General features: G+C 42.8%; 1 protein-coding gene across 2 annotated transcripts in view; it reads right to left on the bottom strand.

The window, feature by feature from the left end:
* LOC141788967 (pre-B-cell leukemia transcription factor 1-like) overlaps positions 1-18,067 on the bottom strand; it is an 80,204-nt gene that overhangs the window by 19,127 nt on the left and 43,010 nt on the right. For both annotated transcript variants that reach the window (XM_074668190.1, XM_074668191.1), the window contains exon 3: positions 519-763. In XM_074668190.1, coding sequence (XP_074524291.1) covers positions 519-763 — 245 coding nt within the window. The remainder of the gene's footprint in view (positions 1-518; positions 764-18,067) is intronic.

The following is an 18,067-nucleotide window of genomic DNA, read 5'->3' as shown; positions in this document are numbered from 1 at the left end:
CACATTTTTTGTTTAGTTAAAGGGCAATTATTTTTAAAATAAAAATTTGTTTCAGACGAGTGGAAAAACAAGTGACTTTCGGTGATGAATTTTAAATTCAAAAAATTAAACGATTCCTCAAGGCAGAAAAAAATCCTTGATCATTTTTTTTAACTCGAATTACTCGAATTATGGATAGGAATCGTTTCAGCCCTAAAAGTGTGTATAGTATTTATTGGCTAGTTATGACAAATATTTATGTTCATATTTATGACTGTTTGACTGTCAGGAAAATTCCTGAAAAATTGTAGAAAATTTATTTATATCATTTAAAACTACCGCATCAGACGTTTGCATGCATGTCTGCTCGTAACATGCATATGAGCAGGGAAATGTAGTTCATAGAAATTCCAGTAAATTCACATAAATTTCTGAAAATATTCATGAAAAGTTTCTAAATTTGAAATTCCTGGAATTTTGCAGCCCTTCTTATAAAGCCTCATATAAATGGATGAGGATGCATCATCTGTTGTTCTCACCTGTTCGTACTTCTCCAGCTCCGTGTGGTAGATCTGTCTGATCTGGGTCAGTTTGGCTCTGTAGTCTGAGTGTTCTGCCGAGTTGTCGGCTCCAGCTCCTCCCGAGGCTGCCGCTGCAGCCGCCGCCGCCGCCGAGCCTCCACCTTTCTCCGGACCAGACACGCCCTCGGCCAGCAGCATGTTGTCCAGGCGCATGAGCTGGGGATCCGGGGGCTCCTCCTCCTGGGCGCCGCGGATACTCAGCACTGCAATGACAGGAGGAGGTCAGGGGTCAGTCATGAAAGGTCACACCTACAGTGGCGTGATGCACCGTAACAAGCTGTCAGCTGTGGAGGAGCGTGACTGCACGGCTGACACTGCTGAGCTGAGCCCACCCATCCACCAGCTGAGTGCGGGCTGAGAGTGGAGGAGCAGGGAGTGGATGATTACATGTTTTAACAGGAGATGACTTACTACAGAAAGACCACCACAGGGACAACATCTGATCCGTTTATCCACAACCAGAGACAACTTCCCTCACAAGTGTGACTGAACTCAGCTCAGAAACATAAATGTAAACACACAACAGACCTCATACACTCTATAATGTTATAAGAGGGCTGCAACACAGAGCACTGAGGCAGATTTAGACAACAGATTTGGTCATTTGGACATTTAAGTCACAACACATTTCACTTTTCTGAAATTGCTTTTTCTTTATCAAACTGTGTCCCTGCATGTCGTGATCCCTGCCCTTTAGGGATCCAGCTCTTTGCTCTGGAATGTCAACAGGATTGCTGATTTAATAAAAGATTATTAAACTGATTACTTTATCACAAGAAACATAATTGCAAAGTAAATCAAGGCAATGAATACTAAAAGAGTTATTAAAAGTTTTAGCTTGATAACTCAGATGGATAAGACTTTTATTTATTTATTTCTTAAATGTATTTTCACCCTTCAGGTCAGTGCTCTGAGATAATAATCCTCCATCACTTTTACTTAGTTATTTTTATTCATTCCTCTTTTATAAAACTGTTTTTCATGACAGCACATCTGCAAAATTCAGAACCAACATGAAACAATAAAGACCAGAAATCTTGGGATTCTTCTCCCTCTGTTTTGAGTCCACCACCTTCCACTAGAGGTCTCCCTTGCCATTCTCAAACCAATCAGAGTCCAACCTTCCATTTTCTGAGGTGAAAACACTCCCAGACTCCAACTCTTCCTCCTCCATCTGAGAAACCATCCATTCCCTCCGATGTGGAGGAGCAAGGATCCTGAATAATCCCAGAGTGGATATTGAAAGCGGATCGACGCCATCCGGTGTGATCGTTACAGGGGCCGGGGTGCTAAAAGGAGCTGTGACTCTGTGACTTTCCGCCCCACATGTGTCGATAGCCATTTAAAACGATACCATTCGTCATTTGTCTGGTTGTCATTGAATGAGAAGGGACAGGCGGGAGGACTTCATTAATTCAGAGACAATAGGAGTGCTTGGTGCATTAACCCCAGACTGCTGTCCGGGGTGGTAGGCCTGGGCAGGGGGTCACAGGGATGAGAATGAGGCCTGCTGTACTTGCAGAGGAAAGGAAGGGGGGGTTCCTCAGTCGCCCCCTCCTTGCCCTTAAGTGGACTGAAAATGCAAATATGGCAACTGTTGGCGAGTGGAAGAGGTCAGGGGTTCAGGCCACGGGCTCAGCAGGAGGTAGATTGAGTGTTGGAGGAAGGAGGTGGAGAGGTGGTGGGGGTCTCTTGGGGTGGCAGGACTGTACAAACATCCTGTCTCATTACCCAGACTCCTTCATCACTCCTGTAATGCATGGACCGGCTCGAGGCTACAATCTGGGACGGCTTCACACCCGCTCTACCTACACACTCCTGCGACTCGCAGCCGAGTTACGACCCCGATCAAACCTGCTACATCAGAAACCAGAGACCCGCCTGTCTGCTTTGGTTAATGTACATCAACAGAGACCCCCATCGCTCCTCGGCTCCTGAACGCTCACCAGCACGGAGAGGCGTTTTTTTTTTTTTTTTTTTCCCTATAGCTCCCACCTCATAAATACCAGAGCAGAGTGGGTGTTAAAATGAGAGCACACCACAATATCCCCGTGGTGGGAAATGAGCTGAAGTTTCTGGGAGTCATTTTTTAAAGAGAAAACCAGACAAAGAAGAGCACACGCTCAAAAAAAAAGAATCATTCTTAAGAAATAAGACGCCGCGTTAAGTTTCAGGGTGGAGCAGAATCTGTACTTCAATTTTTATTTCTGTATTTGTCTTTTTTTTCCTTTCAAACACTCAGCTTCAGCGTGTGTTTGAAAGCACAAGCCGAAAAAGAGCAGCAGCTCACGTTCAACGAAGGAGAATCTCTGATATGTTACTGTAAAAGCCGAGGCCAAATTTCATCCAGAACTCATAAAACGTCTAGACTCTCAAATGCAAAAACGGAACATAAAATTCCCTGTGTCCACAGAAACGATTGGATTCTGCCAAGTTCCAGCTTCAACGTTCACTGACTGTTTATTTTCCTTGGCTTGAAGCACCTCCAGCATCAGTCTTGTAAGAGCGGATTTTGCAGAGAAGGTCATTTCTGAGGAGATCTCATGGAAGGAAAGAAAAAAACAAGTAGGCTGCTTTTTTAGTTTAGGAAGATGGAATAAGAAAGGTCAGGGACGGAGGGGGAGCAAATAGATCTAGGTTTCCAACATAAACCTGTAAGCGCTCCCTGAAGTGACAATTAACACAAACTCCGTCCTGATCCCCAGGCCGTGCTTGTTGACACGTGTATCCCCTCGCTAATCAGCCGCGTATCACTTCCTCGGCTCAGCCCTGAATCCTGACGCCATTCTTGCTGCTGATCCAGCTGTCTTGGAGAGCATCTGTCAGGAGGGACCCGGGGAAGGAACAATGCATTACGCCATGTTGGCTGTGTACTGTCATCCCTCATTGACAGCACATTGTCACACTTACACTGTGTCCTCTGAGCTGGGAACAAGCTAAGTAGCTGCTGCCTATAATATCAGCTCTTCCTGCCGCTCTTCTTATCCCACAATCTAATCGGGGAACCTGCTCTGAGAGGGCTTCATGTGGATCTGGTAGAAAGGATGTGACTGTATTCATTTTTAATTTAAGGCGGCTAATCATCGAGATCCTCGCGGAGATGACAGACGTAACGGTTACAGTCCTGCGACGGGAGGAAACCGCAGTGTTCAGAAGCGATGGAAGCAAATGATGATTTATTTATTCCACCATGAACCTAAAGCACATAATTAAAACCATGGAGGGGATTATCTCAAACAAATAAAATTAATAAAGAAAGAAAGGGATAATGTGACTCCATAAAATCGGCTTTGCTGTGGGTCATAATTACACGACTCAGTGAGGGCCACTTTATTGGCTAATGGCGGCCTAATTGATTCATCCTAATGTTTGTCGAGCCTTGGGTCTGCTGCACGCTCCCTGTCCAATAGTGCTGCTGAACTTACTTAGCCACCCGCAGACAAACACTGAAGGTTCTCCTAGGGATAAACAATTATCTGTGTGTCTGTGCGTCTGTGTGAGTCTGTGTGCTCTGGACTCCCCCCTCCCTCGGTGAACACACATTTTCTGTACGTCTCTAATGGATGCCATTTCCCTCTCGGAGGCGTTTCAAAGATGGCTTGTTGTCAGACGATGCCTTATTCCTTCCTGCTGCTGTTGACAAGCAATTCTCACGAGCAGGAGAGCACGGGGCTTTTATTGCTTTGCTTTATTTCAGCAGTTAATACGAATAAAAAACATCTTTAAATGGGCTCTGGCTGCTGATGAATTCACTGATAACAGAAGGCATGCAGGACTGAGGCGTAATGTCAGAAGAAGAGATCCATGCCTGTCTTCCTGTAAATGCATCTCTGGACGAACAGACGGATGGATGGATTGGGTCAAGATAGTCGCTGTTTTTTTTTACTGCTCTGTGTACACACAGCGAGACAAAATGTCACCGACTGAGGAGACGAGAAAAGTAAACTGGACCGGGAGAACATGACATTTATTTAACCTCGCAGCATCTGGCCTTTTACAAATCAAATCGATATTTAATAAAAGCCCCGGGGCAATTGGCTTTTGGAGAGGTGGATGTTTAACTGTCTGCTTGTTTATCTGGAAATATTTATTTCATTTCTGCGCTGCTGAGAAGGAAAAAGCTTGTGCTCTTTTAGGATAAGCTCAGGATATCATGCTCGGAGATGATTTACGTGCCTATTTGGGGGAGAGCAGCTTGCCTAAACCCTTTTTCTCCCCCCTCGATGCTTGTTTTCAGCATGTCCGTGGACGGTGTATTAGTCATTCCAGAAGATTGGCTCGTGGCCTCGTATGAAGATGGGTGTGGGTATTAAAATATTACCAGAACTACAAGCAACAGTAAAATAACATTTCAGAGCCGGTCTATATCCGTGGTGAGTCTTAATGCAACAAAGACCGGAGGATAAACCCAGCTCCTCTCTGAAGCCGGGATGAACCGTGGCAAAATATAAGTGTGCTGGCAGCCTGAGGCTAGCAGCATAGCTAGCTACTTCTGAGAAATGTTATCACCAGGGTCTGTTATAGTTTGTCACATCATCACGCCATCCATGACAGGAGATCATAAATGTGAGAAATATTGAAATTGACAGCAGATACAAGCAGGATCCAGCTCTAAAAATACACGTTTGAGTCAGTTACAATATTTGGGATCCCATCAAAAGCTTGTCAGGGGATTAAGATTTCTTCCAGGACACTGCTTCCATCTTCAAGATGATTCAGTTTTTCATGGCGTAACAATATCAAACTCAAAGAGTTACAACACACCATGCTCTGCAGTCCAGATATCTTCTCCTATCAGATTAACAGAGGAAAATGGCAGCCTGTCAAAAACCATTACCATATGTAATCCCCGTCTAGATTTCCAAGGCATGTCGACGGGGACTGTTGGCATGGCAGCCTGTCATGGCGATCCGCTGATTGTGGGAAAGGCTGATGTTTAATTAATGATGTTGGGCTGTTCTGTCACAGTTAGCAAGAGAGACGGTCAAACATGAAGGCCTCTGACAGAGATAGGGCGCCTCGGTTCAAACCGGCGGACACCTTGGCGGGCCCTCCGCCCCACACCCAGATGCTGAAATGTGATCCTCAGTGTTACATCAGAGGGAGATTCACACGGAGAGGCAGCTGATAGTGACACTCCACGCCGGTCAGGTGACAACGTGTCCAGGCAGATCAACAAGCCTCTGGCCTGACATTTCTGAGAGCAGTGCAAAATGATGAAGAGTGTAAAGCTTCAATCTGACCTTTCATACGAGTTTTCTGTAGAAATCACCTAAAGATGGGTTCAATCAAAGATCTGAAACTTCTACACAAACTTCTTTAGCTGGTTTGTTTCAGGAGAAGGAACATTTATCTCCATCTAAACTAAAAACAAACAACTGTTCCTATCCAATAAAAACACAACTTAGCTATTAGCTATGAAAAAAACTAACTGTGAAGTAATAAAACGCTCAAAACGTCCACTCAACAGGCACAGCTATCATCATTTTAACACACAATGGTGGAAACTAGCAAGTTGTGCCAAACAGATGATCATGACACTAAGAAATCTGGGAAGTAGATGTGAAGTGAGGCGGTATCAAGGATTGAACAGCATATATGTGAAGAAATGACCTGACTGTAGGTTGTTTGCTGAGTTTATCAAGTTCAAATGCTAACAACGCTGTTAGCTTTAGGATTTAGTCGTGCTACAAGTCACTTCACAAGGATACAACTATAACAAAGTGAGGTCCTTACACTGCAAAACAGGAGTCTAAGCAAGTGTTTTTGTCTTATTTTTAGTAAAAAAAATATCATTTGAGACTCAGTAAAAGCCAAATTCACCAGACAAGTCCAGAAAAATGTCTTATTTCAAGTTATTTAAGTCAAAAATGACATCTGAAATGCTTGTAAGGAGTAAAAAAAGATCTGTCAGTAGGGTTATAAAAGACATTATTCAAATTTCAGAAAGCAAGTTTGTTTTACCCCACTGGCAGTTTTTTTTTTGCTTCTTGCAGGCAATTCAAACCTTTTGTTATGGGAAGGAGAAAAAATCGATTAGCATAACTATCAGACTTTTTTTTTTAAAGATTTTTAAATCGCAATCCTTTTGTTCATCAACTTTTTTTTTTCTTAACTTAAATCCTTCACTTTAGTCTTTGATTATACCAAAAGTTTTTTCCTTGACTATCCAGTAACGTGATGTCAGTTCCCCTGAATAAATCCTAAAAACTGACTCTTATGCGTTGTTCATTTTTTGGGAAAATATGACTCTCGATAAAGTTTGCAAATATCGTCATCATTCAACTTTTTCATACAGATTGGTGTTACAAAAGCAAATTGAAATAATGAACAATCAGAAATTAAAATCAGGGAAAAAAAAAACTTCTAGCCTTACTTTCTACTTTTATTATCTTGAATAAGACATGTTTCTGGACTTGCCAATTGAATGTGGCTCATATTGAGTACAATAAGACAAAAACACTTTCTTAGATTTCGGTTACTGAAGTTTAAACACCTAAAAGCAATGATCTATGATACTTTTCATTAAGTCAAAGATATTTGTTAAACTGCAGGAGTAGCACACTTTTTATTGACACTCTATCAAAGATACTCCAACAATGACCTGAAATTTTATGTTTGGGGCCATTCAGTAATCTTAAAACTTCATATATGGTCAAAAATATTCCATCAGTGAGCAGAAGATGTTGAAATGTTGAGCAGATTTGTAAATGAGAAGGACATTTTTACAGGGTATAAAGTATTTTTCTTATAAGTCCAGGTTTTGGTTTTACAAAATTAGAGAAAAACTTGATACTTTAAATTCAGATGTATAACTCAGCTGTGAAAATCTTGCACCCGTAGTATCATTTTGATATTTTGTACTCAAATAAAAACAAAGATCCATGCACATTTATGAGATCACTTCCTGAAGACATGCAAACTGACTGGAGGAATATGTCTTTCCTCAAATTTTACAGTGCCGAGGTTCAGCATGTAGGACAAAACAGAGCTGTGATGTAATCCTGCCGCGTATAATCAGCCCAGGCTCAAGAACTCGCCTTGAAAGCCAAATGCTTTTGCATAATTAACCCTTTCTGGTCAGGCTGCGGTTGGCCTGTCTGCATGAATTTACAGTGACAGCCCTGGCCCTATTTGTTTGCATTGGTGCTTCAGTGGGCACACTTCATTGTGGCTTTAGCAGTTAATAAATCACAGTAGGAGCCCCCTCTCTAGACGCAGGCCTGTGCTACGGTGGTCCTGTCACAAGGCAGCACCAGCGCCAAAGCGACAGCTACATGCTAATTCAACATCGGCATAATTCATTATACAGTCGCAAGTGTACTGGAATGGAAAGAGAACCAACATAGACCAGGAGGAAGACGACAGGCATCAAACTGTTAAATCCTGCTTCCCTTAAGTCCCCTCTGTTTGCCTTTGTAAAGCCTCCAGTCCATAAACTCCTGCCAGCACCATAACATTTTACCACACTCATTAAATATGCACAAAACAGGCTTTGAGATGTGTTAGGAATAAAACAGTTTAACAGCATCGATATTCAAAGCCCTGACTCAAAGTCGTGGCTTTCATTTTAAGGGAAAAGGTTAACAGACAATATCACAGAGGTTAACGGACAATGAAGACAATTAAGAAGCAGCTAAGCCTCCTGACAGCAGAGTTAAAAGAAGAAATCTGCCTTTTTATGAAATATGGTAATCTATACAGCCACTTCCTGTAAGTCATACAAGAGCCGGTGTTAAATGACATATCAAAAGGTAGAATGGGAGCTAATGCACTAAAGAGGAAATTAACAGAAAGATAAAGAGTCAATTAAAGCGATAAGGCCGTGTGCTCTTCAGAGGGTGAGAAAACTAAGAGGAGAGGAGCTGACAGCCTTCACATTAAAAACACTTTGCTGCTGTCTTATCCTCCACGTGGTTCTCCTGCTTTGTGACCAGCAGTTCAGATGATGAAGGAGCAGCTCCGGCTTTGTTATAAATACTGATCACACACACTCCTGTCATCTGAAGATACCACTCATGAAGGCAATTTGAATATCGCCCACAAAGGCATGAGGGCCGCTGGTGGAGACGAGTAAACCTCTGGGTACAGGGGTCACTAACTTAGCCTGGAATCTGCAGTATTTTGGATGCTGAAGATCCACTTTTCTTTTCTTTTTACAGATCCTGATTTATTGACCAAGTTTCAAAACAAAACAGAAAAAAACGTAAAGAGAAACAAATGTCATACTGCAAGACCGATACAAGAAATTCAGAGTTTCTACAGTGCAAGCTCCAAAACTAGTAATTTTCTCGGCAAGTAAACAGAAACTTAAATTCTGACTGTGCCTGACAAGAGGAGAAGTGAGAATACATCATGAAAACAGTTAAATTAAGCAAAATATATTCACATAACCAAACACAATATCACAGAGATAGTGGGTAACCATGTCAATTTGGTTTGCTAGGTGCAGCTAACACTGGCAGAGCTAACACCACCGGCCTTTGGTCGTTCTTGCAGATAATTACAAACTGCTCCAAGTGAGAACAAGGTCATACAGATGCAGCCTTGATAAAGCCTGATGTATAACACTGACCCGTGTAATAGAAAAAAGAAAAAAAAAAACGCAATAAAGCTTAAAACGTAATAACTGGCAATAATGTAACAAAGGAGCTAAGCCCAAAATGTAATAACTTGTTCGATTTAATGTGTTCATTACATTTCTTTGTATTACATGTTGGGTCGTTGTTACAGGCTCTAACAAGCCTAAATACAACTGTATCTTCTAGAACAAAAAAAAAGTTAAATCTCACTGCACTAGGATAAGCCATCTGTGCTCGATTACATCTGGGTCATTATACTACTATACCTACTGGTGTCACAGCAACAGTAAGTGGCAAATGCCTCAGATACGACTCCAGTGCCCCAGTCTGATATTGATATCAGATATCGGTTCGATATCAGCAAAAAAACAAGTATCGGTATCGTATCGGAATGCATCTAAAATCTCCGATATAAGCAGTTTCTGTTACCCATTGGTTAATAATAACTGGGTCAGTTTTTCCTCAAACCTACTGTTGCTGACTACTGTTCTATGTTTGAATAATATCACTTAAACAAGCCTTTTCTAACATGACAGACATACTACAAAATAAGTAATAAAAGTATGCATGTTTAATGCTGATATCGTATCAATACTCAATGCTGCAGTATTGGTATCATATTGTAAGTGAAAATGTAATATCGGGACATCCCTAGATACAACAACTGTGAGGCATTTAAGTCCACAATGAAATTTTTACATATTTGTAAATGGACAAGTACTTATATAAGAACTTGCGCCTTACACTCACCGGTCACCCATCCACACCTCGTTCACAAACTGATGGTGGAGAGGAACCATCAGTTTTATCCAACACATTCATACATATCCACACAACACTGGAAGCAATTTGGGGCTCAGTATCTTGCTCAAGGACACTTCGGCATGTGACTGCAGGAGCTGGGATTGAACCTTCAACCTTCCAATTGAGAGATGACGACTCTACCACTGAGTCACAGCCACCCCAACTGTGAAAGTGACTAATAACTGTGGTGCTGACTAACAAGGGTGGCCAATGTTTAATACTTTGATTGACCAAACGCGCTCATCCCTCCCTACTATGAACATTTTCTGATAAGGTCAAATACCTTCATACAAATCTGAGTTGAGTTAACTTACTCTGAGTTAAGTTTACTTACTCTGAGTTAAGTTAATGATGTTAATTTGTCATGAAAACAGGAAAACCCAGCCAGCATCAAGAAGTGTTCTAATTCAGACTCTTTCCCTTTTCTTCACAATTTTGAACAGGAGTGAAGGGTTTCATACTCATTTTATGTTTTTATTCTCCAATTTGAGACAGAAAAAAATGAAATCTCAGAGAGGTCAGAATTAAGTCAATAATAACAAACAACCACGAAAACACATTTTTCTGATCTATTTTGCATAAAAGATTTCATTTCAATTACAGTGCTTGCACATCCTGGTGGTTTAACTATAATAGGAACATTGAACTGTTAATTTAGGGCAGTGGTGGAAAACACCATACACTGGGTGGTGGTGGTCTGATACTTTGTTAAGCAGTGTGTATAAAAAGTATATTTCAGACTATCAGCTCAGTGGAGTGGGGTTGGGATCGTCTCCTCAGCCCACATCAAGGATGGGTAGCAGTTAAGGAGCATCCACACAAGTGTCCCGAGTGTCCCACATGAGAGGGAGCGAGCGTCCGGCAGCATGCACCAGACTGGGGCCATCCATGGCCTCGGGCGCCGTGTTGACTGGGCCTGCCATGTCATTAACAGTCGCCTTGATCCGCTCTACCTTATTAAAGCCATTCCTTCAGGAGAGCAGACGAGCATGTCAGTGTGAAACCAGGCCAAGGAGGGAAGGTGACCACACTGCCACCCTCAGCTCGCGTGGGGGATGCTGGAGGAGGGAGGGGGGGATACAAGCACAGAGCAGTGGCTTTGTTGTCAGCCTCATCCCAGACCCCCTGATGTCCCTGTGATTCCCTTGTCAGTCTGTGTTAATGGAACTCACAGTGGTTATGCTCCTTCACATTCTTATCTCCTGTAGCAGGACATTCACACAGCCCAGTGTGTGTGTTCAGCCCGGGCTGACCACGAAACGACTGCTGGGCTGAATATTGACAATGTCTCTGCTGTCAGCGAGGAATACACTCTGAATTTACTTTATTTCACAGCACTGAAACTAAAAAAAAAATCAAACCCAGCTTTAATTAGAAATGTACCAGCTTTAAGAGTAAATTCACCTCCTGTAGCTCATGCAGTCAAAGAGCTGCACTGAAATCAAACCACAGAAACACTGACTTTTTAGCCTGGCAGCCTCCAACTCTGGCCAATTCCACCTAACCAACTACACACACACGCACACACACACTTGTGCAGCATTTTTCATTGAGCACAGCTCTCCCACCGCCAACCAGTTTATGTAAAAGTGATTAACAGTAATTAATCCTTAATCACCATGATTAGCCAAGTCGCAGTAAATTAAGCCACATCTGGAGCAGCTGAGGGCTGGTGAGTGGCAGCAGGCATGCTGAGTGGGAGAGCCACTGTTTACTGAGGTCTACCTGAAGCACGGAAAACAAACACCGGGCTCAAATCAGACGCTTTGTTTGGACCGTGTGCTGGAAAAAAAAGAGATATGCAAATTCTGCTTGTTTCCCTGCTGGGAGTGAAAATCCTTTCAGGTGTGAAACAAATTTCCAGAATCAAAAAATGTGATTCAGTCTTAGAATTCAAACTGTGCTGAATAAATACACAGGCCAATAAAACATGTTACAAACTGAGGGAAGGATTTTTAGAATTGAAAACACATATCTTTAGAGACACAAGGCCTCATGGTAGGGTCTTCTGAGGAGAAATGGTTAAGGTCAAATCAGCCATGTTTTCCCTTTACTAATTACATATTTCATCACATTTGGATTTCTATCATTTTGCATTTCAAAGCAGTTTTAAGTCCACATTAAAAATGCAAAGCAGCGTCTCTTAAAATAAGCAACTCTGAAGCAAAGATTTCCCTGTGGAATCAATTAAGTTCATCTAATTCTGAAAACAAGTTATGACCGTCCACTAAAGCTGGCCAAGCTGTTTATGTTAGCGATGAGAATTTCAGCTCTTTTTAGGGAGTTGGTTCTTTTGGCTCGGTTCACTCCAGAGCTCCAAAATTGCTCCTGAAATTGAAATAATATGAAATTATTTGTAAAACAAATTACTGAAGCAAAAATTTACATTTTAAAAAAATCTATTATTATTTTCTATCAAAACTATCAAGAGTACTAAGACAAAGTATGTGTATATGTATGTTATTTATAAACTTTTAAGTATTAACAGTGAAACACACCAACATCAATCATGTGAAGCTTTAACAAGAAAACAAGGCCAAGAGTCGTTCATTTCAAAGATCAGGTTCAAAGAGCCAGATCGTTAGCGACTGACACATCACTAGCCTATGTTTCTGTGTGACGTGTGACACTCGTACGATTCACCTGTGTCTTGTTTCATACCTGTGTTCCTTTACTGTGTCTATTCACGTAGCGGGGTATCAGGAAACTAGGGATGGGTACCTTTCAGCTTGAAACGATACGGTACCGATTCCCGGTACCTGGCAATCTGTACTGGTACTCAACGGTACCAATTTTCGGTACTTCTTATGTGGCAAAAAATATCAATTTGTTAAATAATAAAATGTAAACTCTTTATAATTTAACATATTTATTCTTCAGTATGTGATCTTGTAATGCTGTGTTCATGTCCAGCATGGAAAATCACCCTTTCTTCCACTCTCTCACAATCACAAGGATGCATTTTGGTACCTATATATGGTACCTTATGATTTTACGTGAATCGGTACCCGGTACTTTTGAAAGAAATCGGTCGATACCTATAAAAGCACCTAATTCTGTACCCATCCCTACAGGAAACCGCCTATACTTTTTTATGTTGGGGCCAAAGACTGAATAGATCATGGACGTAGTCTCTGCGATGTCACCCGTGGGTTCCTGAAACAGTAAAATGAAGCAAATCCGTGGAGACAGCCACATGAGCATGACGCAGGCTTCTTTTCTAATAGCTATGGGGCGCCCATCAGTCACATGAGCTGAGCAGTGTCTCTGATTGGACAATCAAACAATTCTAATATCCCCCAAACTCCAGAGTTGGCAATATTGAAACCAATGCTGTGAAAGTCAGTTTTTTTGGCTGGATGTGTAAGTGGTTCCCGGTCTTTCTGCAGCCAGCCTTAAGCAGATTCTCGATGAACAGCAACTTTTAGCACTTCTGCAAATGCTTCATGTTTTCTGAAAACTCCAGCCAAAGTGAAGATTTTGGTTTCAACTTTGTGTCCACACATAGCCTGTACAATAAATGGATTTTCTGTACCAAGCTGTAAATACGTTGATTTCTGCTGTGACATCTGCTTCTTTTTAGTTTTGGCTTGGTGTGTATGTGGTTTCTGGTACTTCAGGAACCATCCTCAAGTGGACACTCCATGAACTGCAGATTTCAGCTCTTTCCCATCAACTCATATTTTTAAACTGAATGTTGCAGCTTGCGTCCATCACAACAGCAGCTTGTTGCAGCTACTTAAATGCTAAAAAGGTAGAAAATAGCAAATAATTTATCGATAAAAAGCATTTGTTTCTGAACTTTAGATTGCAAGAAATTGTTTGCCAAAAAAAATCATAATCTGACTTACACTTTTTTTCAGAGCTTCATTATTTAGTTCAGTTATGTTTTCTTTGATCATCTCTCTTACATGCTGGGTGAATAAGATTACCCTGAAGCTTACTCCTCTTACACAGTGGAAGAACAGAGTCTGCCAACACTGAACCCTGTGATGGTCCTAGCAGCAATGATCCTACACATTACTACACCACCCTCTGTCCCTCTCTACACCTCTGTAACTACATCTGAGGGGGGATCAGAGGCGGCCCCGTCATTACACCTCAATGTTGTTCATGTTGTAGATGAGGCATAGAAGGGGCGTAGATATCAGGTATGTAAGAGCATCCCATCGTTATAGCCTTCTTCATCAGTGTAGGCCGACTTTCAGGTCATTCCAAAGATAATTCAGTATGAGTGTGAGAAATAAATCAGGATAAAGATCCTTGATTTCTACACTCTCACATTCTCATGTTTACATTCTGAGGAACTCCGAGGTGACCTGAACGTCTCCTGAGAAACTGATCTCCGACATTTCCAGTAAACAGACACCAGAGCTTTGCCACATACACACACACACACATACAGAGAGCTGTGTGTGTACTGGCACTGCACTGCTGATTGGCTGAGCTGCCTGAAGATGTCTCATGTGCAGCAGCAGCAGCAGCGGCGGTGGCGTCTGTGGCGTTGTCTCTCTGTAGCTCTTTCCTGCCAGATAAATGATGCAGGAGGACTGGTTGTGTGCTGGGGAACTGGTTCCATCGCAGCGGGTGTGCTGCTTCTCTTAGCCCAATGTTTCTCTTGTGCCCCCCTGGAGAGTTTTCTCCCGGCGCCCCAGTCTCTCCCTGTTACACAGCTCCAGATTAATTACACACTTTAATGAGCTGAATTATTAATGGGGCTCTTACTTGGCAGTTTAAGGAAATGCAGAGAAGACAGCGTTGAGCATCGGGAATCGAGGGCTCTCATTAAAACATCACACAACGCCTTTGGGAGCGGTGTTATTTAGCCAGAGAAATAATAGGATTTGGTATTTTACATATCAGGAGGAGAAGCTACTGGAGTATCCACAGTGAGAGATAGAGAAGAGCTCTGCAGAGGCTCGTGCTCGACATTATGTCATTATGATCGCGGGCCCAAGGAAAATGAAAGGCCATCTAATGCAGCCGCTGGAAAAGGTTTCCTTTCTGATTGTTCAGCACAGATGGGAGCAATATAATCTGAAATGAGGTGGACTAAAGCAGCAGAGGAATGAATGAAAAGAAGGCAATTTCTAGAAGAATATGTCTCATTCCCTTCTCACTCAAAAGGGACGGCTTTTATCTCAGACAAATGTAACACTCACGGTGCCGGGGATGTTCATCTGAATCAGAAATGTGCAGAATTGTCATTATGAAAGCTGCAGGAAAATGAGATTACTCACATAATATCACACTTGCTGATAAGAGAAAATCCCACAGTGAAGAGACAGGAAATGAAAGCAGGAAACAAGTTCCAGAGTTGTTCCTGTGAGTCTAAATTTATATTTCTGCAGGAGAGAAATTCAATCTTCACACAATATGGTGTGATGAGAGTATGTGCATGTGTGTGTGATGTATTCAACGAGAGCGTTACAACAGCCGGAGCATGTCCGACTCTGTGAAGCATTGTTAAAGCTGACAGAGTTGTAAAAAAAACACACACAAAAGGTGATTTGTTCAGTGAACGCTCTTTAATGAGCTGACGAACAGAACTATCTCCTCTATTTTCTGACAAAGCGTCTCGCGGCTCATATCTGCGGTGTGATGATTGTGTTTATCAGACAGGTTTGGGCACACACACTCACTCACACTCACACACACACTCAGCGTCATGTCTTGAGAGCACCAAACGGCTTTCACGCTCACTAGTAGAATCCACAGTGGGATCCCAGGGGATCTCGCGCTCTCTATTTGTGTACGAGCTGCTGCCAGCACTGACTCTTCCTGGTGTTTTGGAGGGAAACAATAACAGCCTCATTGCACAGTCAGATGATATTACAGCCCCGCGCTCTGCACGGCTTCCACTCTGAATGGATTCTGGCTTTTATTGCCATATTTGGGAAGACACTTCAGGAGAACTGATGACCCGGCAAACAAGATAGAAATCTAGTCTGATGATTTCGCCCCTGTGCCTCGGTGATACAGCACATTAGCACAAGTCGCCGATTAGTAATCACCGTGAGGATTAATCAGATGACCTAGAATGGCCTGGATGTCCGTGCAGGCAGGCGTCTGGATGGGACGGTGTCTTTGTGCAGCTCCAGACACAAAGCCCTGGGGACACTGCTGCCACAGCACAGCTAAATTCCCCCCCTGTAGGATGAGAGCTACACAAGTTCCTGCTCAGGATATTAAAAAAAATGGCCGAGCGGCTCATTACTTGGGTCCTATTTGGGTCAGGGAGCAGATGCAAATGTAGGTCAGAAGGAACCCCTGTTGTCAATCAAGAAAGACAAGAGAAGAAGGGTGGAGGATCGAGAGGGAGAGTGTGTGTGCCTCCCTCGGTGGAAGATCACGCCTGCTGCTCTCCACGGCCCCTCCCCGAGGACACGCGGGTATCAAATCATACGCAGAGGAGAGGAGGGAGAGAGAGGAGGGAGCGGGTGCCAAGCTTCAATGAGGAAACTTAATTAGACTCATGCTTGTGAGGTTAATTTGAGCTAACTGACGCGAGTGAAAAAGCATTACGAATTTTCTGTAGCTGATCCAACATCAAGCTCTGTTTTCAGTCTCGTGTCACTGGACCATATATCACCGCCGCACCAATAAAGCTGCTTCCCATCCGGCTCATCCTGCATGTCTTGCAGTTGTAAGAGGAGGCCAGTGTGACCTACATGCTGCAGACCCCTGGAGAGTACAGGATGTAACTCCTCCACCTGAATGAAAGGGAGTTAATTGTACACGTGGAGTCACCTTGAAGCGAGGTGTCACATTTTCATCCTCTTTTTTTTTTTTTTCTGAATGCAGAAATGTTGAAGTACATCATCTTTTTCCTGCGCTTTTAGCCAATTTCATCTCCTCTCAGCAGCAGCAGCAGCAGCAGCAGCAGCAGCAGCAGCAGCAGCTCTGGCTCCTCCAACTCTGTAGCACTTCATTTCACCTCACACCGAGCTTAGATGCAGCGCTAACTGCCTAGAGGTTGACACTTGTCTGAATAATGTTATGCTAATGCTCGAGTCTACCTGTATTTACCCCTAAGTGCAGCGAGCAATCTATTGATTGCGAGAAAGCAATTTTCCTGAAAGAGGGGGAGAGCGCGAGGCGGAAAAAAAAAAAAAAAAGACTGAATGAGAGGGTAACAAGAGATCTTCTTTAAGCTGCGGCAAAAGCAATTTACAGAGGACGACAATTTTCTCCGGCTGTGAAAGGAGTGCTCCCTCTAATTGTGCCTACGCAGAGCCATCAAGATGAGGATACAGAAAATAGCAGAGCAGGCTCGCACATATTCAGCAGCATCTTAGAGGTGTAAGCAGGAAAACAGCTATAAAACCTTCCTCTTATTCAGCCGGCGGTAAGAATAATTGAGATGCCCATTCTTACTGTAGTGCACTGACTAACTCACAAACACAATAACAACTGGGCTGCATTGTGTTTCTTCCAGCTCAGGCTAATTAGCTTTAGCTTCTACATCGTATGTAACAAACTTAACATAAGAGAGAACGGCCTCCATCTCTCTGTTCTCCTTCCTTTTTTTTTTTTTTTTTCCTCATGCATAACACAACTCCAAACGCGGCGATGATGAATGAGGACATTGTTCTTTTAATTTGCTGCATGGTCCTTGTGTTGCCCAAGAAGGCAGATGTAGAAATTAATTGCTCTTTCTGACAAGGAGCAAGGCTTGTATCTGTGTAAATGTGTAAATGTCTGTGTGTGTGTAAGAGAGAAAGCAGGAGTGTGTGTGTGTGTGTGTGTGTGTGTGTGTGTGTGTGTGTGAATTTGGGAGTGTGACAGGGCTTCTAAAAATAAAGCAGCAGAACTGTGTGTGCGGTGCCAGATTGGGCTCAGTGCTGTGCTCGTCTCGCTCTGGCTCGACTTCTATCTGCCCGTGTGATAAAGCTGCTAACAGGCCTTTATCGGGGAGCAAGGGGAAATATGCTCCTGCCAGATTAGGCCCCAGACTCTGCCAAGGTTATAAACAGCCTGTTATCTGTGTCCCAAACAGAGTAATCCACGCTCTATCAGCACCCAAACATATGGGCCACACAGAGCTGAGATAGCCTCTGATGGACACTTGGTTTTAATTGCAATGAGAGCCAGCGGAGCATCTCTGGGGGAGAAAAAGGA

This window comes from Halichoeres trimaculatus, unplaced genomic scaffold, assembly GCF_033239565.1.
Source record: "Halichoeres trimaculatus isolate MK-OKI-2021-1 unplaced genomic scaffold, fHalTri1.1 fHalTri1_scaffold_4, whole genome shotgun sequence".
NCBI classification, from domain to species: domain Eukaryota; kingdom Metazoa; phylum Chordata; class Actinopteri; order Labriformes; family Labridae; genus Halichoeres; species Halichoeres trimaculatus.
This window is presented reverse-complemented; position numbering and strand designations above follow the sequence as displayed.